Source organism: Loxodonta africana, chromosome 2 (genome assembly GCF_030014295.1).
Source record: "Loxodonta africana isolate mLoxAfr1 chromosome 2, mLoxAfr1.hap2, whole genome shotgun sequence".
NCBI classification, from domain to species: Eukaryota; Metazoa; Chordata; class Mammalia; order Proboscidea; family Elephantidae; genus Loxodonta; species Loxodonta africana.
In genome coordinates this window covers 222,024,403-222,049,793 of record NC_087343.1, presented here as the reverse complement: position 1 = coordinate 222,049,793, position 25,391 = coordinate 222,024,403, and the positions used below count along the sequence as shown (strand labels likewise).

General features: G+C 42.3%; 1 protein-coding gene across 1 annotated transcript in view; it reads right to left on the bottom strand.

The window, feature by feature from the left end:
- FAM3B (FAM3 metabolism regulating signaling molecule B) overlaps nucleotides 1-25,391 on the bottom strand; it is a 67,907-nt gene that overhangs the window by 25,714 nt on the left and 16,802 nt on the right. Inside the window, exon 4 of the mRNA XM_023559166.2 lies at nucleotides 13,545-13,668. Coding sequence (XP_023414934.1) covers nucleotides 13,545-13,668 — 124 coding nt within the window. The remainder of the gene's footprint in view (nucleotides 1-13,544; nucleotides 13,669-25,391) is intronic.

Below are 25,391 nucleotides of genomic sequence, written 5' to 3'. Positions count from 1 at the left end.
GTTTGTTTTGTTTTTTACCCTAGGAACATTTGATAATTCCAGAAAAGTGCCTAAGAAACTGAAGAGTACTTCTGACAACCAGGTTGACCAGTGAGACAAAAGTTGGAAGCCAGAGCCCACCAAAGGTGAGAGCCAGGGGAGATACTCCGCATCTTATTTGGGTTGGGGCTACAGAAGGTTCAGTGCTAAAAGTGAGCGTGAACTAGAAATAAATCAGAACTTGTATGGGCTGCATCCTAGCTTTGAAGCAACTGGGTGGCCCAGAAAATCTCAATCCTTAAAATTTATTCAGATCATCCTGTTTTGCTAGTAGTTCTAAGTCCCTAAGAGAAACGACAAAAATCTCCAAAAGAAGACAATAACATAATCCTATGCCTTATTTAAAAAAAAAATTTTTCCCAGAGGTATTGTTGCGCACACAGGTACACAAGGAAACAAGTCAACATGAACAAAAACCAGTGGGAACCAACAGAAACAATAGGTAATAGTGATAGACCCATGGGGGCTGTAGAATTATCTAACACAGACTTAAAAATAACTATGTTTAAAAAGATGATAAATAAAATAACAAACTGGAAACTAAAAAAAAAAAAATTGCAAAAATACCAAAATGATATTCTATGACTGAAATAATAGCCTAAATTAAGAACTCAATGGTTAGGTTAGACAACAAATTAGGAATTGTAAAAGGAGATCTCATGAATTATAAAACTACTCAGAGGAAAATATCCACAGTGAAGGACAGAGAGCTAAAAAGATGGAAAATACAAAATACACTGTCATCTATAGAGAATATAGTAATTAGGGCTAACATATGTTCCATTCAGAGTAATATGAAGAGAAAGAGAGTGTGGCAGAAGATACAGTGGTTGAGAAATTTTCAAATGTGATGAAAGAATTCAATCCATTCATATTTAGAAATCCCAACAAACCCTAAGTAAGATAAAAAATAAAATAAGCAGACACATCAGGATACAAATGCCAAATATCAAAGGCCAAAAAAAGAAAAAAATCTTAAAGGCAATCAGAAGGGGAAAAAAAGGCAGTTAGTTTCATAGTAGCAACAAGTAGACTGTAAGCTGACTTTGAATGGAAACAATGAAATCCAGAAGACAATGGAATGGTACCCTGAATGTGTTGAAAGAAAATCATGGCCAACATAGCTTACAAAAATTTTCTTTAGGAATGAAGGTGAAATAAAGACATTCCAGACAAATGGAAATGCAGAGAATTCACCACCAGAAGACCCACACCAGAGGAAATACTAACGAGTATTGTTCCCCAAACCCACTGCCGTTTGAGTAGATTCAGACTCGTAGCTACCCTATAGAGCAGGTCAGATGCCTTTGTTATGCCTTTTTACAATATGTCATTATGGAAATCAAAAAATATTTTTAATTGAGTGATAACAAAACATGACATATCAAAACTTCTGGGATGTTGCTAAAGTAGTGCTTAAGGGAGAAAGTATAGTTTTAAGTGTACATATTATTTAAAAAAAAAAAAAAAAAGAGCCGAAAAATATGTTAGAAGTGAAAAAGTAAGGAAGAAGTAAAAAAAAAAAAAAAAAGTAAAAATACCCATAGAAATAAATAATAAACATAAGGCATAAGTAAATGAACTATAAAACAAACATATAATAAAGAAGCTAAAATTTTGCTCTTTGTAAAGACTAATCAATTAATAAACTCTTGGCAATATTGATTAAGAAAAGAGGAACAAATAACCAATGTTATTTGTTCAAAAAGGGACATATTATTTAGATCCTGCAGTCCTCAAAATATTAAGAAATAGTATCAATATTTTTATGCCAATAAATTAACAATTCAGATGAAATGGACAAACTTCTAGAAAAATACATTTCGCCAAAATGGAAACAGGAAGATATAGAAAATTTGAACAGTCCTTTTAAAGAAAGAATTCCCCAAAGACCTGGAAGGACACACCAGAAAATTCTATCAATCATTTAAGGAATAAAGGCAACTTAAAGAGAACATAGAGTTAAAATTTTCAACTTGTTTAAGGAAGCAAGCACATTCTTTATTCCAAACTCCAACAAGGATAAAAAAGTTATGCACAAAATTCAATCATGAGCATAAAGGCAGGAATTCTAAATCAAATATTAGCAAAGCAAACCCAGCAATATACAAAAAGGATAATACATCATGACCAAATAGAGTTACTTCCTGGAATGCCAGGTGTTTTAACATTAGAAAACCAATCAATGTAATTTGTCATATTAAGAGAATAAAGAAGAAACATTATATGAAAAAAAAAAAAATCCCTGTAAGGGAGAAAAAAGATCTTACATTAGATATATATTCATGACTAAAAAAAAGAAGAAACTGAACAAATAAAGAATAAAAGGAAATTTATTTAAGCTTTATTATCAGTTAAAAAAAAAAGTAACCATCATAAAAACTTAGTGGTAAAGGGTTGAAAGTTTCCCAATGACATCAGAAGTAAAGCAAGGGTGCCTGTTATCTCCGCTTATTTTCAGGATTGTACTGGAGGTCCTAATCAACGCAGTAAGGCAAGAGGATGAAATAAAAAGTGTAAGAACTAAAAAGAAAGTTGTTATTTATGGAGGCAATGATTGTGGGGGAAAAAATCTAAGTCTACAGACAAATGTTTAAAATATATAAGTTCTGGGACTCCTATCTCACACCATATACAAAAGTTAAATAAAAAAGAACCAATGACCTAAATATAAGAACTAAAACTTATATTTAGGGCTAAAACTATTAGGAGAAAACATAGGGGTAAATCTTCATAACCCTGATTTGGTCCAGATTCTTAGATATGAAACCAAAAGCACAGGAAACAAAAGATAAAACAGATAAATTAGACTTCATCAAAATTAAAATCTTTCGTGCTTCAAAGGGCATTATCGAGATAATGAAAAGGCAACCTACATAATGGGAGTAAATATTTGCATATCAAATAGACAACAAAAATACCACCCAGCAAAAATTGCAATGGACTTGAATAGAGATTTCTTTAAAGAAGATATACAGACAATAAGCAAAAAAAAAGATGCTCAATGTCATTAGTCATTACCCATAAAAACCCATTGCTATCGAGTCAATTCCGGCCCATAGCGGCCCTATAGAACAAAGCAGAACTGTCCCATAGAGTTTCCAAGAAGTGCCTAGTGGATTTGAACTGCCAGCCTTCTGGTTAGCAGCCATAAGCCTTAACCACTATGCCACCAGGGTTTCCATAAGGTTTCCAAGGAGTGGCTGGTGGATTTGAACTGCCAATCTTTTGGTTAGCAGATGCACTCTTAACCACTGTGCCACCACCACGGCTCCCGTTAGTCATTAGGAAAATGAAAATCAAAACCATAATAAGAAATCAATAACAGAAAAAGCAGGGAAAAGAAATCAAACCCATGGAAACCAAACATCCCCTTGCTCAAAAACCACTGGGTTATAGAAGAAATTAAGGAGAGAATAAAGAAATTCATAGAATCCAAGGAGAATGAAAATACTTCCTATCAGATCCTTTGGGACACAGCTAAAGCAGTGCTCAGAGGTCAGGTTACAGCAATAACACATCCAAAAAGAAGAAAGGCCAAAATTAAAAAAAAAAAATTATCCATACAACTTGAAAGGTGATCCAACCAAATGTGGAAATTATAGAACAATATCATTAATATCACATGCAAGCAAACTTTTGCTGAAGAGCATTCAAAAACAGCTGCAGCAGTATATCAACAGGGAACTGCCAGAAATTCAGGCCAGTTTCAGAAGAGGACGTGGAACCAGGGATATCACTGCTGATGTCAGGTGGATCCTGGCTGAAAGCAGAGAATACCAGAAGGATGTTTACCTGTGTTCTATTGACTATGCAAAGCCATTTGACTGTGTAGATTATAATAAACTATGGATAACACTGTGAAGAATGGGAATTCCAGAACACTTAATTGTGCTCATGAGGAACCCTTACATAGATCAAGAGGCAGTTGTTCAGACAGAACAAGGGGATACTGATGGGTTTAAAGTCAGGAAAGGTGTGCATCAGGGTTGTATTCTTTCACCATACCTATTCAATCTGTATGATGAACAAATAATACGAGAACCTGGACTATATGAAGAAGAACGGGGCATCAGGATTGGAGGAAGACTCACTGACAACCTGCGTTATGCAGGTGACACAACCTTGCTTGCTGAAACTGAAGAGGACTTGAAGCACTTACTAATGAAGATCAAAGACCACAGCCTTCAGTATGGACTGCACCTCAACATAAAGAAAACAAAAATCTTCACAACTGGACCAATGAGCAACATCATGATAAACGGAGAAAAGATTGAAGTTGTCAAGGATTTCATTTTACTTGGATCCACGATCAACAGGCATGGAAGCAGCAGTCAAGAAATCAAAAGACACATTGCATTGGGTAAATCTGCTGCAAAGGGCCTCTTCAAAGTGTTGAAGAGCAAAGGTGTCATCCTGAAGATTAAGGTGTGCCTGACCCAAGCCACAGTATTTTCAATCGCATCATATGCATGTGAAAGCTCGACAACGAATAAGGAAGACCGAAGAAGAGCTGACATCTTTGAATTGTGGTGTTAGCGAAGAATATTGAATATACCATGGACTGCCAAGAGAACGAACAAATCTGTCTTGGAAGAAGTGTGGCCAGAATGCTCCTTCGAGGCAAGGATGGCAAGACTGCGTCTTACATACTTTGGACATGTCAGGAGGGATCAGTCCCTGGAGAAGGACATCATGCTTGGCAGAGTACAGGGTCAGCAGAAAAGAGGAAGACCCTCAACAAGGTGGATTGACACAGTGGTTGCAACAATGAGCTCAAGCATAACAACAATTGTAAGGATGGCGCAGGACCAGGCAGTGTTTCGTTCTGCTGAGCATAGGGTTGCTATGAGTCAGAACCGACTCGATGGCACCTAACAGCAATAACAACTTGAACAAATAGAAAGAGAGCAACAAAAGAAACCCTCAGGCACCGGAAGAAAGCAAATAATAAAAATCAGTGCAGAATTAAATAGAGAACAGAAAAACAATTGAAAGAGTTAACAAGACCAAGATCTGGTTCCTTGAAAAGATCAACACAATTGATAAACCACTGGCCAAACTGACAAAAGAAAAACAGGAGAGGAGGCAAATAACCCAAATAAAACATGAGATGGGCCATATCACAACAGACCCAACTGAAATTAAAAGAATCATATCAGATTACAATAAAAAAAAATTGTATCTTAACAAATTTGAAAATCTAGAGGAAATGGACAAATTTCTAGAAACACACTACCTACCTAAACTAACAAAGAGGTAGAACAACTAAATAAACCCATGACAAAAGAAGAAATTGAAAAGGTAATTTAAAAATTCCCAACAAAAAAAAAGCCCAGGCCCTGATGGCTTCACTGGAGAATTCTACCAAACTTTCACAGAAGGGTTAACACCACTACTACTAAAGGTATTTCAGAGCATAGAAAAGGAAGGAATATTCTCAAACTCATTCTGTGAAGCCAGCATACCCCTGATACCAAAACCAAGTAAAGACACCACAAAAAAGGAAAATTACAGACCTATATCCCTCATGACCTTAGACAAAAAAATACTCAGCAAAATTCTAGCCAATAGAATTCAACAACATATCAAAAAAAATACTTCACCATGATCAAGTGGAATTTATACCAGGTATGCAGGAGAAGGATCTTCTTCTCCATGCAGGGATGGCTTAACATTAGAAAAACAATTAATCTAATCCATCATATAAATAAAACAAAAGACGAGAACCACATGATCTTATCAATTGATGCAGAAAAGGCATGTGACAAAGTCCAACACCTATTCCTGATAAAAACCCTAGCAAAATAGGAATAGAAGGGGTTTTCCTCAACATAATAAAAGGCATTTATACAAAGCCAACAGCCAACCTCACCCTAAATGGAGAGAGTCTGAAAGCATTCCCTTGGAGAAGAGGAACCAGACAAGGATGTCCTTTATCACCACTCTTATTTAACATTGTGCTGGAGGTCCTAGCAGAGCATTTAGGCTAGGTAAAGAAATACAGGGCATCCAAATTAGTAAGGAAGAAGTAAAATTATCTCTATTTGCAGATGACATGATCTCATATACAGAAAACCCTAAAGAATCCTCAAGAAAACTACTGAAACTAACAGAAGAGTTCAGCAGAGTATCAGGATATAAGATAAACATATAAAAAATCAGTTGTATTCCTCTACACTAACAAAGAGAATGTCAAAGAGGAGATCGCCAAGTAAATACCATAGCCCCAAGAAGATAAAATACTTAGGAATAAAACTAACCAGAGACATAAAAGACCTATACAAAGAAAACTACAAGACACTACTGCAAGAAACCAAAAGAGATCTATATAAGTGGAAAAATGTACCTAACTCTTTTTTTTTTTTTTTTTTTAACTCATGGATAGGAAGACTCAACATTGTAAAAACGTCTATTCTACCAAAAGCAATATATGGATATGATGCAATCCAACTCAAATTCCAATGACCTTTTTTAATGAGATGGAGAAAGAAATCACCAACTTTATATGGAAGGGAAAGAAGCCCAGATAAGTAAAGCATTACTGAAAAAGAAGAACAAAGTGGGAGGCCTCATACTACCTGATTTTAGAACCTATTATACCGCCACACTACTCAGAACAGCCTGGCACTGGTACAACAACAATAGACCAATGGAACAGAATTGAAAATCCAGACATAAATCCATCCACATATGAGCAGCTAATATTTGACGAAGGCCCAAAGTCAGTTAAATGGGGCAAAGACAGTCTCTTTAACAAATGCTGCTGGCATAACTGGATAACCATCTGCAAAAAAATGAAACAAGATCCATACCTCACACTATGCACAAAAACTAACTCAAAATGGATCAAAGACCTAAATATAAAATCTAAAATGATAAAGATCATGGAAGAAAAGATAGGGACAATGCTAGGAGCCCTTGTACATGGCATAAACAGTATACAAAACATTACTAACGATGCGCAAACACCAGAAGAAAAACTAGACAACTGGGAGCTTCTGTAAATCAAACACTTATGCTCATCCAAAGACTTCACCAAAAGAGTAAAAAGACTGCCTACAGACGACTGGGAAAAAGTTTTTGGCTACGACAAATTCAATCAGTGTCTGATCTCTAAAATCTACATGATAGTGCAAAAACTCAACAACAAAAAGACAAATAACCCAATTTAAAAATGGGCAAAAGGATATGAACAGCCACATCACCACAGAAGACATTCAGGTAGTTAACAGATACATGAGGAAATGCTCACGATCATTAGCCATCAGAGAAATGCAAATCAAAACTACAATGAGATACCACCTCACCCCAACCAGGCTGGCATTAACCAAAAAACACAAAATAATAAATGTTGGAGAGGATGTGGAGAGACTGGAACACTTATACACTGCTGGTGGAAAAGTAAAATGGTATATACCCACTTTGGAAATCGATTTGGCGCTTCCTTAAAAAGCTAGAAATAGAACTACCATACCATCCAGCAATCCCACGCCTTCAAATATATTCTAGAGAAATAAGAGCCCTCATGCGAACTGATGTATGCACACCCATGTTCATTGCTGCACTGTTTACAACAGCAAAAAGATGGAAGCAACCAAGGTGCCCATGGACAGATGAATGGATAAATCATGGTATATTCACAAAATGGAATGCTACGCAATGATAAAGAACGATGAATCTGTGAAACGTAACATGGAGGAATCTGGAAGGCATTACGCTGAGTGAAATTAGTTGCAAAAGGACAAATATTGTGAGACCACTATTATAAAAACTCAAAAAAAAAAAAAGGTTTAAACACAGAAGAAAATATTCTTTGATGGTTACGAGGGTGGGGCAGGGGGGAGAGGGATATTCACTAGATAGTAGAAAAGAACTGTTTTAGGTGAAGGGAAAGACAACACACAATTCAGGGGAGGTCAGCACAACTGTACTAAACCAAAAGCAAAGAAGTTTCCTGAATACAATCAAAATCTTTGAAGGCCAGAGTAGCAGGGATGGGGGTCTGGGGACCATGGTTTCATGGGACATCTAGGTCAACTGGCATAACAAAATGTATTAAGAAAACATTCTGCATCCCACTTTGGTGAGTGGCATCTGGGGTCCTAAATGCTAGCAAGCGGCCATCTAAGATCCATCAATTGGTCTCAATCCACCTGGAGCAAAGGAGAATGAAGAACACCAAAGACGCAAGACAAAAATAAGCCTAAGAGACAGAAAGGACCATATAAACCAGAGACTCCATCAGCCTGATACCGGAAGAACTAGATGGGGCCTGGTTACCACCAATGACTGCCCTGTCAGGAAACACAACAGAGAATCCCTGATGGAGCAGGAGAACAGTGGGATGCAGACCTCAAATTCTCATAAAAAGACCAGACTTAATGATCTGACTGAGACTGGAGGGACCCCAGAGATCACGGCCCCTGAACCTTCTCTTAGCCTAAGACTGGAACCATTCTCAAAGCCAACTCTTCAAAAAGAGATTGGACTGGACTATAAGACAGAAAATGATACTGGTGAGGAGTGAGCTTCTTGGCTCAAGTAGACACATGAGACTATGTGGGCAGCTCCTGTCTGGAGGTAAGATGAGAAGGCAGAGGGGGACAGAAGGTGGCTGAATAGACATGAAGAATACAGAGTGGAAAGAAGGAGTGTGCTATCTCATTAGGGGGAGAGCAGCTAGGGGTACATGGCAAGGTGTGTATAAGTTTTTGTATGAGAGACTGACTTAATTTGTAAACTTTCACTTAAAGCACCATAAAAAAATAAAGAATAGAAACAAAGTTCAAAACAATTGAATAATATAAGTAATGTCTCTAGTGCAGGGTAGATGAATTTTAATATTCATTAACTTGCTACCATCCTTTATATGTATATGTCTATTTTTTAAAAATTTGCTAGTTACTTTATACTATTCTGAAAGTGTTGGGACAATTGTTTCTACCTTTGAAAAGATTTTATCTTCCGGTTTAATGCAATACCTCCCAAATTAAAAAAAAAAAACTGGGGGGGATTAAAAAAAAAATCCCCACAATGAGATACAACTTTATACCCATTAGGATGGCTGGAATAAAAAAAAGGAAAATAAAAAGTGTTAGCTAGGGTGTGGAAAAATTGGAACCTTCGTCCGTTGCTGGTGGGACTGTAAAATGGTACCAAGAAAAAAAAAAACGAAACCCATTGCCTTCAAGTTGATTCTGACTGATAGCAACCCTATAGGATAGAGTAGAACCGCCCCATAGAGTTTCCAAGGAGCGCCTGGTGGATTCAAGCTGCCGATCTTTTGGTTAGCAGCGGTAGCACTTCACCACTACACCACCAATGCTTCTGTAAAATGGTACAGCCACTACGAAAAATGGTCTGGCAGTTCCTTAAAAAGTGAACCACAGAACTACCACATGACCCAGCAATTCCACTCCTAGGTCTACCCATAAGAATTGACAACAGGTACACAAACAAAAACTTGTACATAAATGTTCACAGCAGCACTATTCACAGTAGCCAATTCACAATAGCTAAAAGGTGGCAATAACCATTGCCATTGATGGATGAATGGATGAACGGATAAAGAAAACGTGGCTCTACATACAACAGAGTATTATTTAGCCATAAAAAGGAATGAAGTACCAATACATGCTACAATGTAGATGAACCTCAAAAACATTAGGCTAAGTGAAAGAAGCCAGACACAAAAGGCCACATGTTGTATGATCCCATTTTTATGACATATCCAGAATAGATTAATTAATTCAGAGAGCCAGAAAGTAGATTGGTGGTTGCCAAGGACTGGGAGCAGAGAGCGATGGGAAATGACTGTTTAATGAGTAAGATGTTTCCTTTTAGAGCAATGAAAATGTTTTGGAATTAGATAGTGGTGATGGCTGTACAACATGGTGAGTGTACTAAATACCACTGAAACGTACACTTTAAAAGGGTTAATTTTATGTTACGTGAATTTCACGTAAATAAAACTATATATAAATTTTATTTTTATATGCCAGAAAATAGCTAGAACATGAAAATTTAAAAAAGATATTATCTGAAATAATATAAATTATCAGATGCCTATGAATAAATCTAATAAAAGATATGCAGTATCTCTATATACAGAACTATAAAACATTCTAGACCTATATAAAAAAAGAGACATACCATGTTCAGGGATTAGAACATTCAATATTGTAAATATAAGTCAATTCTCTGCAAATTGATCTATAGATTCAATGAACTCTCCCTCCACTCCAAATTCCAATATATATATATATATTTTTTTTTTTTTGAGAAAGTCTATAGTAAATTTTATATGGAAATGCCACAGGCCAAAATTAGCCAAGAAAACCAAACCAAACCAAACCTGTTGCTGTTGTGTCAATCCTGACTGATAGTGACCCTAAAGGACAGAGTAGAACTGTCCCATAGGCTTTTCTAAGGCTGTGATCTTGACAGAGGAGCCCTGGAGGCACATTGGTTAAGAGCTCAGGCTGTTAACCAAAAGGTCGGCAGTTTGAATCCACTGGCCTTTCCTTGGAAACCCTATGGGGCAATTCTACTCTGTCCTATACGATTGCCATGAGTTTGAATCGATGTGATGACAATGGCTTCAGTCTTTACAGAAGCAGATTGCCACATCTTTCTCCTGTGGAGCATCCGGTGGGTTTGAACTGCCAACCTTTCGGTTAGCAGTTAACACTTAACCAGTATGCCACCAGGGCTCCAGGAAGAAGAGTCTCCGTTTAGAGTGAGAATGTGTTAACATGTCTTACGTGAGTGCAGATGCTGCTAGTGCACCGTGGTTGGCGGAAGGCTCGGGGCTCTAAAGAATAGTGGAAGCCCTCGTCTTTGGGATCTGACGTCTCTGAGTTTGAATGAGTCTCCTTCAGTTACTGAGATCCTGGATGAGCAAGCCCACCGCATGTTAAACAGCATATGGCAGTTTTTTGTGTGTGGTTGTGGAATCCCAGAGGCAAATGCACTGTAACATGGGATTGTTAACGAGGTTCACAGAGGAGGTAAGGTTTGGCTTGGGCTTTGAAAACGGAGTGGGATCCCCTGGTAAAGAAGAACAATGAAGGCCTGCTCGGGGGGAGGGGGCGGTGGCCTGACCTGGGTGGAGCGGTGGGCTTGCTCATCCAGAATCTCAGTAACTGAAGGAGACTCATTCAAACTCAGAGCTGTCAGATCCCAAAGACGAGGGTTTCTACTATTCTTTAGAGCCCCGAGCCTTCCGCCAACCACGGTGCACTAGCAGCATCTGCACTCACGAAAGACATGTTAACACATTTATGTACTTTACCTTCTACCTCCCTGTGAGGTCAGTACTATTGTTATCCCGCTGATACAGATAGATAACTCTCCCTCAGCCCAGCTAGCAAGTGGCAGAGCTGGGACTCCAACCTAGCCCACATAGAGAATACTAAGTAGATCCCTTTGAATCTTTACCTGTCTTAACCATTTACGTAGGTATGTGTGATGCAAGGCTAGCTTACCTGCTCTCAAGCAGTATTATTAAATGGTTTTCAATCACAAATGAAAACAAGTTAAAAGGAACAGAGGGATAAAAGCGGCCAGATGCCAGAGCAGAGCCAGTCACTGCGTTGTATTTGGCTTTGTTTTCTGGGCACTAACTCACAGAACAAAAAACACTGGGTTGTAAAGATCTCATTGTGTTATAACAGAAAACATACAGGTTTGCCTGGGAAGATGAGTTATTTTCTTTTATTCATGTAGTCAACATTGACTGAGTGCCTGAAATGTTCCAAGTGTTACTTCTCACTCTAAAAGGAGCCTCTTCTTCCTGGAGCCCTGGTGAAAAATCTGTATGTTCTCTCCAACTATAACCTGGTTCTTAATGGCAGGGAGGGTGATTCTGGCAATGTCTGGAGATATTTGCAGTTGTCACAGCTCAGGGAAGGCATGTTCTATGGTATCTGGAGGGGGCAGAGCCAGGGATGCTGCTAAATGTCCTATAATGTACAGGACAGTCTCCCACGGGAAAGGCTCCTGTGGACTAAAATGTCAATGGTACTGAGGAAGAGAAACTCAGAACTATACTGTAAGCTCCTTGAGGGCAAGAACCATGCGTTTAATCTCATTGTCCTCACCAGTGAGTAGCTTATACACGCTAGTTCATTGGTCAATCAGTGCTGATTGATAAACTTCCTGGCTGATTCAAGCAGGTCGTAAGTAAGTGATATACCTGCAAAGGGGAGGCGTTACTTCTACTCAATCCAAAAAGATTTAATGAGGACTACTATGAATCAGTGGGAATTGACTTGACAGCAACAAGTTTGGTTTGGTTTATTATGAATAAGGGAGTTTCCGGGTAGGACAGTTAACACACTCAGCTGCTAACTCAAAAGTTGGAGGTTTGAGTCCACCCAGACATGCCTCAGAAGAAAGGTGGTCTACTTCCAAAAAAACCAGCCACTGAAAACCCTATGGAGCACAGGTAAACTCTGACATGAGTCAGAACAGGCTCCATGGCAAATGGCTAAACTGGCTACTATGAGTTAGGACTATTCTGAGATAGTCTAAGGTGTGCAAAGTTGCAAAGACACAGTTCATGCCCTGAGTATCCTACAAGCTCCTTGGGTGGACAAGACAAGTAGAGAGAGAAACATGGAGGAAGGTAAATGCCCAAAGAGCAATGGCAAGTGTTGTGGGCAGTAAACCAACTAACAACCACAAAGGAAGGTATATCTGGACTTGGAAAATGGGGTGTGGTATGAGCAAAGACTTGCTACTCATTATTAGGAACAGCCCACACTCCCTCTCATCTGTATTAATTATTGAATTGCCTAAGTGTCCATACCTAGGGGGATGACAGCTGAAAGCCCTGGATTTAGGTAGGCAATCAACTCAATAGAACAAGCTCAATAGGAGGTGTGGACTGCAAAGAAAAACAAAGCCTGACGCAATCTGTGGGTGAGGATCATAGAACAAAATGGAAGGAAAGCTGTGTCAGCTGAAGGTTGGTGTAGAAACCAAACGACTCTGCGAGGCAACTGAAAAGACCGTGGTTTGGGTCAGGCATGCCTTAGTCATCAAAGTGACATCTTTGCTCTTTAAAAATCTTCACAGAGATCTTTTGCAGCAGATTTGCTCAACTCGATACACATCATTTGAGTTCTTGACTGCTGCTTCCATGGAAGAATCAACGTGCCTGAACTCTTGTGTACGGGACGAATATTGACTATACCGTGGACTACCAGAAGAATGGACAATTCGGTCTGAGGAAGGACTGTTCTAACTGCTGTTAAATGGAAGTATAAACCCTTTCAACCCAGGGACACATGAAACCATTAGGGACAATTGACGTTCTTCCCCACTGAACACAGCACGCACCTTCTGTTGTCTCTTGAGCACTCTGCTCTGTACCTTTTGCCTGAGATCAAAGAAATGCATTTCCCTCCTGTTGGCAGACTTGCTGCATCATATGCCTCAAAGAATGGGAAAGAATCAAACACAATGCTTCTTTTTTCTTTTTCAGGGCTGATACTTACAGCTCATCCTCAAAGCAGATTTTGGCATACTTGTCCCTGCCACCCCCGCTGAGCAACCGGTAGGCATAGGCGTTCAGGGGACACGGAGTCCAGTGGTCACATTTCTGTCTTTTGGGGGCTGGGGCTGTGGTGGATAAGAACATAACAGTCAGCATCACACTTGATTATTTATCAGAGGAACCCGAGCTGGACCATGAACACCAGCCATCCAATCCAGCACTCTCTAAGGGCAGCTCCCAAGGGTGGTGGGGAAAAACCTGGCGTGGGGTTTCCAATTTTCATTGTTGTTAGCTGCCATCTCGTCAGTCTCCAGCTCATGGTGATCTTGTGCACAACAGAGTTAAATGCTGCCTAATGCTGAAACATCCCCATGGTTGGTGGCTGATTGGACTGTTATGAACCACAGGGTATTCACTGGTTGATTTTGGAAGTAGATCACCACGTCTGTCTTCCTAATCTGTCTTTGTCTGGAAGCTCCGCTGAAGCCTATTCAGCATCACAGCAACATGCAAGCCTCCGCTGGTAGACAGGCGGTGGCTGTGCCCGAGGCACACTGGCTGGGAGAGCCCTACCAATGAACCACCGATAGGTAAGACATTAACTTCTAAACAGTACCTGAACGGGAGGTGGAGGCTGGAGGAAACCAGGGTGCAGAAGAGCGACTGTAATGCCCAGCGTGCTGCTGGGGTGGGCTGACTGCAGTCCACACCTCTCAGTGACCACAGTGACGTGACCTATACCCAGTCCTCATTAACCAGGATGAGGAAACAGAGCTCTCCAGGAAGCCCTTGTCACTGGTATCTCATCCTTTAGCTCTTCACTCTGGTGTCACCTGCTGCCATCTCACCTCAGCTCTCCAGCCACCTAACACTGGACAGCCCTGCCCTGGTTTATTTTTTTCTCAGCACTTACGACTCTCTAGTAGTGTACTGTTCCTTTCCCTTTTTTTTCTAATTCTCCATGAGGGTGGGCATTTGTTTTTGTTCTTTCTATCACCGTATCCCCAGCACCGAGGAGCGTGTGGTGCACCTGGGTGCTCCATAAATATCTCCATAACCAATGAATGAGCATTGGGACCCTCAGTGTTGAGGAAATCTGAGTAGATGGCAGGCAGGCAGACAATGAACACGGACACAGGGACACGGGCCCTGCCCTCCATGCAGGAGCAGCCAAGACCCCGTGGTCACAGCCTTTGGAACACGTTACTGCAACTCTGTTCAACTTGGCCCAGTTTTTATTCCTATTGATTCTGTTGTTGTTTTTCTTAGTTGCTGTCAAGTTGGCTCCAACTCATGGTGACCTCATGTATAATAGAGTGAAACATTGCCCAGTCCCACGCCATCTTCATGGTCGTTGGCATGTTTGAGTCCATCGTTGCAGCTAGTGTGCCACTCCATCTCATGGAGGGTTTCCTTCGTCTTCATTGATCCCCTACTTTCCCAAATATGATGTCCTTTTGTGGCAACTGGTCTTTCCTATTGAAGCACCCAAAGTAATCGAACTAAAATCTCACCATCCTGGCTTCTAAGAAGCATTCTATCGATTCTACCTTTTTTAAATAAGAGAAGGCCGTAAGATTTTTATCTTTCCTTACTTAGTTTCTGCACAAATATTGAAAGTAAAAAATAAGCAAAAAAAAAAAAAAAAAGGAAAAAGCCCCACAGTTCTACTCTCCGGGATGGTCAACATTTCACCATTTTGTACACGCCCTTGAACTTTTCCTATGCATGCAGAGGGTGTCTGCAAAGTTGGTGTAAAAACGGCATGGCAGGAGCATCTGACCTCAAACTTCACCAAGGGAAGGAGAATTAAGATCAACAGCCCAAGGCTGATGGCTATGAGGCAGAGGACAGACATGCCTCCACACTCCAAACTTTTTACCAATTCTGACACCAACCATCCTACTCTCTAGACTTCTCTGCTGGGTTTGCTAGTTTGTTGCAATGGCCACACAGAACTCACAGACCATACAGTTATGGCATTTATCAGGGAAGTAACAAGTTACAATTCAGGATCAGGAAGGACTCAGGATACAGTTCTTTGATCAGAACAGACACTTCTCAGCTGTGCCTGCAGGCAGGTATCTGGACCCTCAGCTTCCTGGCCCCTTGGCTTGGGCTCTACCCTGCTCAGGCAAGTGTTACAAAGCTCTGCTGGTAAGTACCCAGAGGCACCCCACTCTGCCAGTAAGCCTCACTCAAAGGCACTCAGCTCTAGCTCTGTGGATCAGCAAACCTAGTTCCACCAAGTGCCTGGAGGCACCTTACTCTGCCAGCAAGCCTCCTACCCGAGGGCACTCAGCTTTCTCACTCCGTGGGCCAGGAGAAGCCCGCCATGCTATCTTCTGCAGGTCTTCTGCCTCTGCTGCCACTGTTTCTCTGCCACCCCTTCTTGCCCTCTTCTGTATTACAGCTCTCTTTCTCAGTCTCCTGGTTCTAAGAACTTCTCAACACAGGAATCTCGGATCCAAAGGACATGCTCTCCTCCTGGCTTTTCCTTCCTGGTGGTGGTAAGATCCTTCTCTGCTCTGGGACTGACTGCTTTTTTAAGTCTAGCAGGATGGCAAAACTGACCAATCCCCTCCTTAGGGTTCCATACACCTTTTTTTGCATGGTCCTCACCCAGGCATTTGGTGGGAGTTACAAGGGCTACGGCTAGAAGGGCCGTATTAAGTAATTCACAGCCCTGCAGTTAGAAAACAGGCTAAACTTATTTAGACAGTATGTTACTGTTATGGATTGAATTGTGTCCCCCAAGAATAGCAGGGCAGACACAGAGACACACACACACAGATGCCATGTGAGGACTGTCTACAGGTCAAGCAATGCCAGGAATTGCCAGCAGACACCAGAAACCAGGAGAGAAGAAGCCCGCTGAAGGAATGGACTCAGCTAAGACCTCCATTTGGATTTTTAGCCTCTAGAAATGTGAGAAAAGACATTTCTGTTCTTTAAAGCCACCCACTTGTGGCATTTCTATTATGGCACTATCAGGTAATTGAGACAGTTATGTTACTTAAAAAAAAAAAAAAAAAGATACTCAATATGTTTTTCCCCAAACTCCAGTTACCCCTTTAGATGATCTGCCTCTAAATTTATGAAAAGGTGCTAAAAATACAGTATTTTCCCATTGCATCTAGTTTTTTGGAGACTCTACGGTATATTTATTTCAGTTTTTTCAATTTAATAGTTGGACCCTTTACCTTAAAACTTAGTGATACTTCACCTAAAAGCACATTGAGCCTAGTATTTGAAAGTGTAACTAACAGACCAAAAAGAAAAAAAATAAAAAAAGAAACCAAACTCTGTTGACGTTGCATAAATTCTGACTCATAGCGACCCTGTAGGACACAGCAGAACTGCCCCATAGGGTTTCCACAGAGAAGGTGGTGGATTCGAACTGCTGACCTTTTAGTTAGCACCCAAGCTCTTAACCACTTGCTACCAGGGCTCCCCTTCTATCTGCTCTTTTTATCACTCAGAAGTGATGAGGTTTAGGACAGACCTACCTCATTAACATAACAAAGGAAACCCATTTCTCAAATGGGATCACATCCACAGGCACAGGGGTGAGGATTCCAACAGATATTTTGGGGGACACAGTTCAATCCACAATAGGTGAACCTTTCCCCTTGACAAGCACGTGAACACCTGCTCACTTCAGCGGCTAGCAGAGCTGTTCCTGGCATGACTGGGCCGTGATTTACTTCGCCAGCCTCCACTCTTGGGAGAACGAGCCTGTTCCCAGCTTCTTTGGCCATCACCAACAGGGTACCTCGTAATCCCCCAACTAGATCACGAAGAGGACTTGAGCCCAGAGGTGACCGTGCCGCACTGACTGGCAGAAGTGGATGATCAGACACAGCCAGGGCCTAACAGATTTTAAGAGATAAAGCCACAGGACACCCGGCATTGCTGAATCCAAAATGATGAAGTAGTCAGGGTGCAGAATGACGGCAGGTTAGCACAGGAGATGGCAAGGAAGTGGGAAAAGGTGGTTTTGTTTTGTCTAAATTTTAATAAAAAATAAAATAAGTGCAAGCCGGCAGACTGGATTTGATGATCCTGAGAAAGGGCCAAGGAGGAAGATTGCCGTGAGGAGAAAGAGGCAATGCCTCCTCGGAGCCACCAGAAAAAAAGGCAAACCAACCAGTTGACACTGAGTCAACTCCAACGCATGGCAAACCCGTGTGTTTAAGAGTAGAACTGTGCTCCAGAGGCATTTCAGTGGCTGACTTTTCAGAAGCAGATCGCCAGGCCTTTTTTCTGAGGTGCCTCTGGGTAGACTCGAACCTCCACCTTTTGGTTAGCAGCCGAGCATGTTAACCATTTGGGCCACACTGGGACGGTGAGACAGTGAGAATGGCACAGGACCAGGCAATATTTCATTCTGTTATATAAGGTAGCTATGAGCTGGAGCCAACTTGAAGGCAACCAGCAACAACTTCAAATTGAAACACAAACAGCCACTATACGGGCAGAATATCAAGCGCTCATAGTACCTGACCGCTAAACTTGGCATTAGTTTGCCTCCTATGCAAATCACCTGCTCTGGTCAGTAAGTACCAACAGCACTACACAAAGTAGAAGTTAAATTTAAATTAGAAATTAAACCTCTAAGTAATGGGGAAAGAGTGAGGAATAGGGCCAAAGAGAGCTTCTTTCAAAAAATGTCAGTAAGATTTATAAAATAGTCGGTATTTTTAAGATTTACTTAGGGGCTGTGCCCCCTAGGTAGCACAAATGGTTTGCACTGGGCTACTAACCAAAAGGTTGGCTGTTCAAATCCACCCAGCAGTGCCAAAGAAGAAAGGCCTGGCGATCTACTTCCGAAAGATTACAGCCTCTGGAAACCGTAAGGAGCACAGTTCTACACTGATACGCATGGCGTCGCCATGAGTTGGAATCAACTCCACTGCAGTGGGTAGCAGTTAGTAGTAAGGGCTATGCCTATAAATGTATAAAATAACAGTTTTGACTGAAAAAAAAAAAAGAAGGGTAAATGGAGTCGGTGTAATTTTTTTTCAGATGTGTTGAACTAAAAAATACGCAAGAACAATACGTATGAGGTTGAACTGGCAGCTTGGAGAGGCATGACTTCCCTCCCTCCCTCACATCCTCATTCCAAGTCTGTCTTTGGCTAAGACACTGCCAACCTCAGGAGCCCCAGGTAATGATGTCACACTGACCCAGGCCCTGCACGGCCCTGCCCGATCCGCGAGGAGGGACAGCAGGTTCCAGATGGAGGGTGGAGGGCTGGGAACCAGCGATACTAACAAGAACCTGATCACTAAGCCGGCAGATCAGCATGGTCTCCAATCTTCCACAGTAGCACTTACGTGATGTGTTGTAACTACCAGAGCACAAACCTGAGGCCCCGACTTGAAAGAACGCAGAAGAACTGCCTGCAAAATTTACATGTGATCCACAAAGAATCTTAGATTTAAAAGAAACTTTAGAGAAACTTTAGTTCCAGGACTATCAAATTTGTCTGTGCCTCAAGCCAAGTTTAAACTAGATAATTTGAAACAAATACAGGTTCTTGGGGTCCAACCGAGCTCTATAAACCAAAAAAATCGGCTGCCGCTGAATTGACTCAGACTCATAGTGACCCTATAGGACGCAGTAGGAGTGCCCCATACATGTTTCCAAGGTTGTAATATTTATGGAAGCAGCCTGCCACATCCTTCTCCCACGGAGAGGTTGGTGGGTTCGAACGGCTGAGTTTTGGGTTAGCAGCCATGCGCTTAGCCACCGCACCACTGGGGCTCTTCTCTAAGCTCCAGAGATTCTGGAATTTTCTGGAGCAGGATCCAGGAATCTGTCTCTATGAAATACTTCCTGATTTGGAAACATGATCTTGTTCATTCCTTTCAGTGAGGAGGTTGATTACAAGACGGTTTTGGAGACTCATTCAAAACCCCAAGAAACCTTAAGAAACATGACCTTGTCAGCGCAGGCAAGGCAAACAAAACTGACGTGTATATATTTGCATGCTGGTGGCGCTTCAGCCATTTCAAACAACCCTGTGGTTCTATATAAGGTTAAAGGCCAGTCCAGAGAAATAAAAGAGCAGGAAGCATCCTGAGAAGGCATTCAGTGTGCGGACTGTTAGGAATTGAACCGTGTTGCCCCCAAAATCTGTGTTAGAATCCTCATCCCCATACCTGTGTTTGTAATCCCATTTGGAAATAGGCTTCTCTCTCTTATGTTAATGAGGTCATGTCAGTGTAGGGTATGTTTTAAACTGAACCACTTTCGAGATATAAAAGACCAGATTAGGCACAGAGAAGCAAGCACAAATGGAAGGGAAAACACACACCATGTAGAGATCACCAGGAAATCAAGAACCCCTGGGCTGCCGAAACTTGAAAGAGATCCGCCCCCAGAGAAGACAGAGAGCATTCCCCTAGAGCGGGTGCCCTGAATTTGGGCTTCTAACACCCTCCCTGGAGCCCTGGTGGTGCAGTGGTTAAAAACTTGGCTGCTAACCAAAAGATCAGAGGTTCAAATCCCCCACTTGCTCCTTGGAAACCCTATGGGGCAGTTCTACCCTGTCCTATACAGTTGCTGAGTAGGAATCAACTCCACAGCAACGGGTTTGGGTTAGTTGGTTGGTTGGTTTTGCTATAATGCCCTACGCTTTGAGAAAATACATTTCTTTAAAACCACCCACTTGTGGGATTTCTGTGGCAGTGCTAGCAAACAATGATAATTATTTATTAGGTGCCTTTGAGGGCTGTGAACGTCGCCGGCAACAGGTTGTCGGTGCTCACCTGTCGAGCTGCAGAAGCAGTGACTCAGTCGAACCTTAAATCATCTACAATGTTCCTTCCTGCACAGAGGAGGAAGACCTCAGAGATACTGGCAGCGAGTTTCCTCAGAGTTCGTTTTCCCAACTTACCCTTCAGTAAGCTGTCAACAACGGGTGTGTAACAGTTGTCCGTTTATTCTGTCTTGGCCAAGAGCCTTAGCAGTACCAATGCAGTTGATTAATTTGGTTTAGTTCTGCCTTACAGGCTTCCTAAGCAAAGCATTTCAGCAACTTTATATCTGAAGTGTATGGCAGACAAATTCAGCAGGGTTCTCTCTACTTACTTGCACCTGAAACTTACCTTTCTATCTGTGTTGTTAGCACTGGGGGAAGGGAGAGGGGTACATGTGGCCTTCCAAAAAAGATACATTCTTTTACTCATTCAAAAAATATTTGTAGAATCCTAGATTCTACAGGTACCACAGTGAATAGAATAGCTTACATGGGAACAGAAGAGTCAGAAAGTAAAGAAGTGAAAAAAGAAAAAAAAAAAATCACTGCAATCAGTGATAAGCCCTAAATAGGACACAGGCATTTAATAGCCAAGATGCACCTGGATGGTGCCAAAGGTTAATTCACTCAGCTGCTCACTGAAAGGTCGGTGGTTCAGTCCACCCAGAGGCACCTTGGAAGAAAGGCCTGACGAGCTGCTTCCCAAAAGCGAGCTGCTGAAAGCCCTACGGAGCACAGTTCTACAGTGACACACATGGGGTCGCCATGGGTCGGGGACAACTCCAGAGCAAGTGGTGCTGGTATGGATAAGAAATTCCCTGTAAATCAACAAGAAAAAGAGAGTGATCATTGGTAACAGAGGCTCAAAGGGGAGTGGGAAGGGGAAGGAAGAGAGAGAAGTCAGGTGGAGGGGAGAAGAGAGCTGAGGAGCAGGGCCTGGGGGAGGAGAAGGAGCCAGGCCCTGCAGCTTTGAGGCAAGGGAAGAGCAGCCCAGAGCTTCTCTTCCTTTCCAGGTGAGCACAAACCACAAACCAAACCCACTGCCATCGAGTCCATCCTGACTCATAGCGACCCTACGGGACAGAGTACAACTGCCCCGTAGGGTTTCCAAGACTATAGTCTTTATGGCAGGAACCCTGGTGGTGCAGTGGTTAAAACACTTGGCCGCTAACCGAAAGGTCGGTGGTTCAAACCCACCAGCCCCTCCACAGGAGAAAGATGTGGCAATCTTCTTCCGTAAAGATTTACAGCCTTGGAAATCCTATAGGGAAGTTCTACTCTGTCCTATAGGGTCGCTATGAGTCGCAATGAGTTTGGTTTTGGTTTAATCTGTACAGAAGCAGACTGCCACATCTTTCTCCTGTGAAGCAGCTGGTGGGCTCAAGCCTTCGACCTTTCACAAAGCAGAAGCATCCAATGCGAGATTCAATCTTCACCATTCCTATGAGGAACAGAGAAGCACAGAGAGAGGTCGGAGCGTGGGGAACTGCTTCACACCATAAAAAAATATTTATCATTCTGTAAAACACACAAATTGTTAGAGTACAGAATTTGTCAGTCAGCACTCCTGCCTATTTTAGAATATGATTCAAATTAGACACCTTTGATTTGCCTGCAAATCTCTATGTGTGCTTCCTGCTGTGTGTCTTTAGGGACTCCTGGTTACCAATGTGTTGTGGCTACAATGCAGCTCTAGACATAATTAAAGAACCTATTCTGGGAAATGGAAACCCTGGTGGTTTAGAGTTCAGCTGCTAACCAAAAGATTGGCAGTTTGAACCTACCAGGTGCTCCTTGGAAACACTGTGGGGCAGTTCTACTCTGTCCTATAGGGTCGCTGGGGGTTGGAATCCACTCAACAGCAAGGGGTTTGGTTTGTTTTCTTTTTTAAAAATCTGGGAAAAAAGAATGAAACCTGGTATTGAAAAGGACCTCAGTGATCACTCCCTACAGGTCAGGAATTCCTTCTTTACAGTCTGGGACAAGGCAACGGGAAGCAGTGAGGCACAGCTTGAAGCCCCTAGTCAGCCGGTTCTGCTCTCAGAAACCCTAAACCACACACCAGCTGCCGCCGAGCCCCTCTGAGTCCTGCCGACTCCATGCGCGTCAGAGTAGAACTGTGCTCCACAGCGTTCTCAGGGGCGGAGGCTTTGGAAGCAGATCACCAGCTCTTTCTTCTGAGGTGCCTCTGGGTGGACTTGAACCACCAACCTTTCAGTCAGCAGCTGAGCACATTAACCATTTGCACCACTCTGGGACCCCAATGCTAATAGAAACAAGTCAAACCCTTTGCCATCGAGTCGATTCCGACTCATAGCAATCCTATAGGACAGAGTAGAACTGCCCCATAGTGCTTCCAAAGAGTGGCTGGTAGATTCGAACTGCCAACCTTTTGGTTAGCAGCCACAGCTCTTAACCATTGCACCACCAGGGCTCCTACGCTAATACAGGTTCCTGAAAAATATCAAAGGTAAACTGAGTTGAGGGAATGAGTGAAACCAATCATTAGGATATAAAACATGCCAAAAATGGGGGAAAAAAGGTGCTTTTAGAATCTGTGGATCCTACAAGGGGGAGAAAAGATAACCAATAGATAAGAAGATAACTGTAGATATGAAAACCAATAAGCACATTTAAGCAGTCTTAGGGTTATAGCCCTGGTGGCGCAATGGCTAAGAGCTTGGCTACTAACTGAAATGTTGGTGGTTCAAACCGACCCCGTGACACCTCGGGGGAAATGACCTGGTGACCTGTTCCTGTAAAGATTACAGCCTAGAAAACCCTGTGGGGCAGTGTTACTCTGTCACATGGAGTCACTACGAGTCAGAATAGACTTGACGGCACCCAACAACAAACGTTGGATAAAACTGTTTACCCTCGTTCCGGGACTGAATATGAGCAGATCGGAAATACTTGTTTCCACAATCAAGGAGGTGGTATTGTCCCCATTTAACAGAGAAACCAGCTCTGAGTCACTTGTCCCAAAAAACACGACGAAAAAAGTGTTTGCCCTGAGATTAAACCAGTTACCATCAAGTTGACCCCGACTCACGGCGACCCTATGTGTGTCAGGGTAGAGCTGTGCTCCACAAGGTTTTCAATGGCTGATCTTTCAAAAGTAGATTGCCAGGCCTTTCTTCTGAGTCACCTCTGGGTGGACTAGAACCTACAACCTTTGGGTTAGCAGCCCAGCTCATGAACTGTTTGCACCACCGAGGGACTCCTGTTGTTGTTTTTATTAGTTGCCAGAGTCCGTTCCAACTCGTGGTGACCTGATGTATAACAAAATGAAATGTTGCCAGGTCCTGTGCCATCTTCACGATTGTTGGCATGTTTGAGCCATTGTTTCAGCTCTTGTGTCAATCCATCTCATTCAGGATTTCCCTCATTTTTGCTGACCTTCTACTTTACCACACGTGATGCTCCTTCTAGTGATCGGTCTTTCCTGAGGATGTGACCAAAGTAAGCAAGACAAATTCTCACCATCCTTGCTTCTAAGGAGCATTCTGTCTGCACTTCCTCCAAGACTGATTTGTTCATTCTTCTGCAGCCCATGGTATAGTCAATATTCTCATCAACACCATAATCCACATAAACCAACTCTCTAGGGATTCCTAAAAACCCATTGCTGTCGAGTCAATTCTGACTCATGAGTGACCCCAAAGGACAGAGTAGAACTGCCCCATAGGGTTTCCAAGGAGAGCCTGGTGGATTCAAATTGCCAACTTTTTGGTTAACAGCTATAGCTCTTAACCCCCACACCACCAGAGTTTCCAGGGATTCCTAGTTACTAGCAATTCCAGACCCCAGTCTGTCCCCTGGCTAGCTGCTGAAACTAGTGGGCTCGGCTCTTTCTTTGTAGAATCAGAAAGAAAACACGGCTCGTTTATTTCTTCTATGACAGCCATTTGAATATTTGAAAACCATATAACATCACCCTTTAGTTTTCTCTTATTCTGCTAAATGTTTGTTTCAGCCACAACCTCATTTGGTAACTCCCTCTGACAATTTTGCTTGGATTAATATATTAACTCTCATTAAAGGCAGCTTCCAATGATGTCAAAGCTGAGCAGCTGACACTGATCCAACAGGATCCCTTTAGTACCCATCCCATCCCGTCCCGTCCCGTCCCGTCCCGTCCCGTCCCGTCCCGTCCCGTCCCGTCCCGTCCCATCCCATGGCGTGTGTTTACCCAGCAGTCCTGGAATTGGTTTGACCTACCTTGTCACTTTCTATGGACGCACATCCATCTAAGGGGGCCAGGAATGACATCTATAAATGGCCTCATTGGGGCATAATCCCAGAATAGCGTGCTTGCTCCTCCTTCCCCCCACTTCTCCCTCCCTTCTCCGCCATAACAGAGCACCTTTTCCAATGTAAGGTTGTTTTTGCATCCAGATGTTTCTGGCCCCTTCACATTTGCACAGACTGACAGTGTGTGTGAGAGAGAAGGGCTGAAGCAGGCTGGGAGGAGGGTGAGGTGAGTAAGGCACTTGTCTCTGGTGTAAAATTTAAAGGGCACCAAAAAGCTCAGGAATCAAGATAAACAACAGTTTAACACAATATTTAAAAAAGAAAAAATTCAAGAAACTTCCTGATGGACAAACTAGCAAAATTTTAAATGAAGACAAGATCTGATTCCGCACTGGCACAGCCCTGTTCACTTGCTGCAACCTAGTCCTGGCCTGGCTGGGTAGCTCATGAACAGCAGGGCCCGCCCGCCTGCCTGCCTGCCTGCCTGTCCATCCGCCCTCTTCTCTCCCTCCTTCCTTCTTTTTTTTCCCCCCTTAAGATTACAGCTTTATTATAGCAAAAAGGATACAAATGAAGAGATGCATAAGGCACAGTCTGGGCAGGTTCCCGATACAAAGCCTCCATGTCCAAAGGGATGCATCACTCTCCCACACATGATGTCTATCACCAACCAGGAAGCTCACTGAACTTCCGTGTCCAGAGTTTTTATTAGGGCTTCATTACGTAGGCATGACGGATTGAAGGTCCAACTCAGTCTCCAGCCCCTAACTCCACTCCTTTGTGGTAGGGCTGATATTATGTCATGGGTCTGTCCATCCTGGTCAGTCC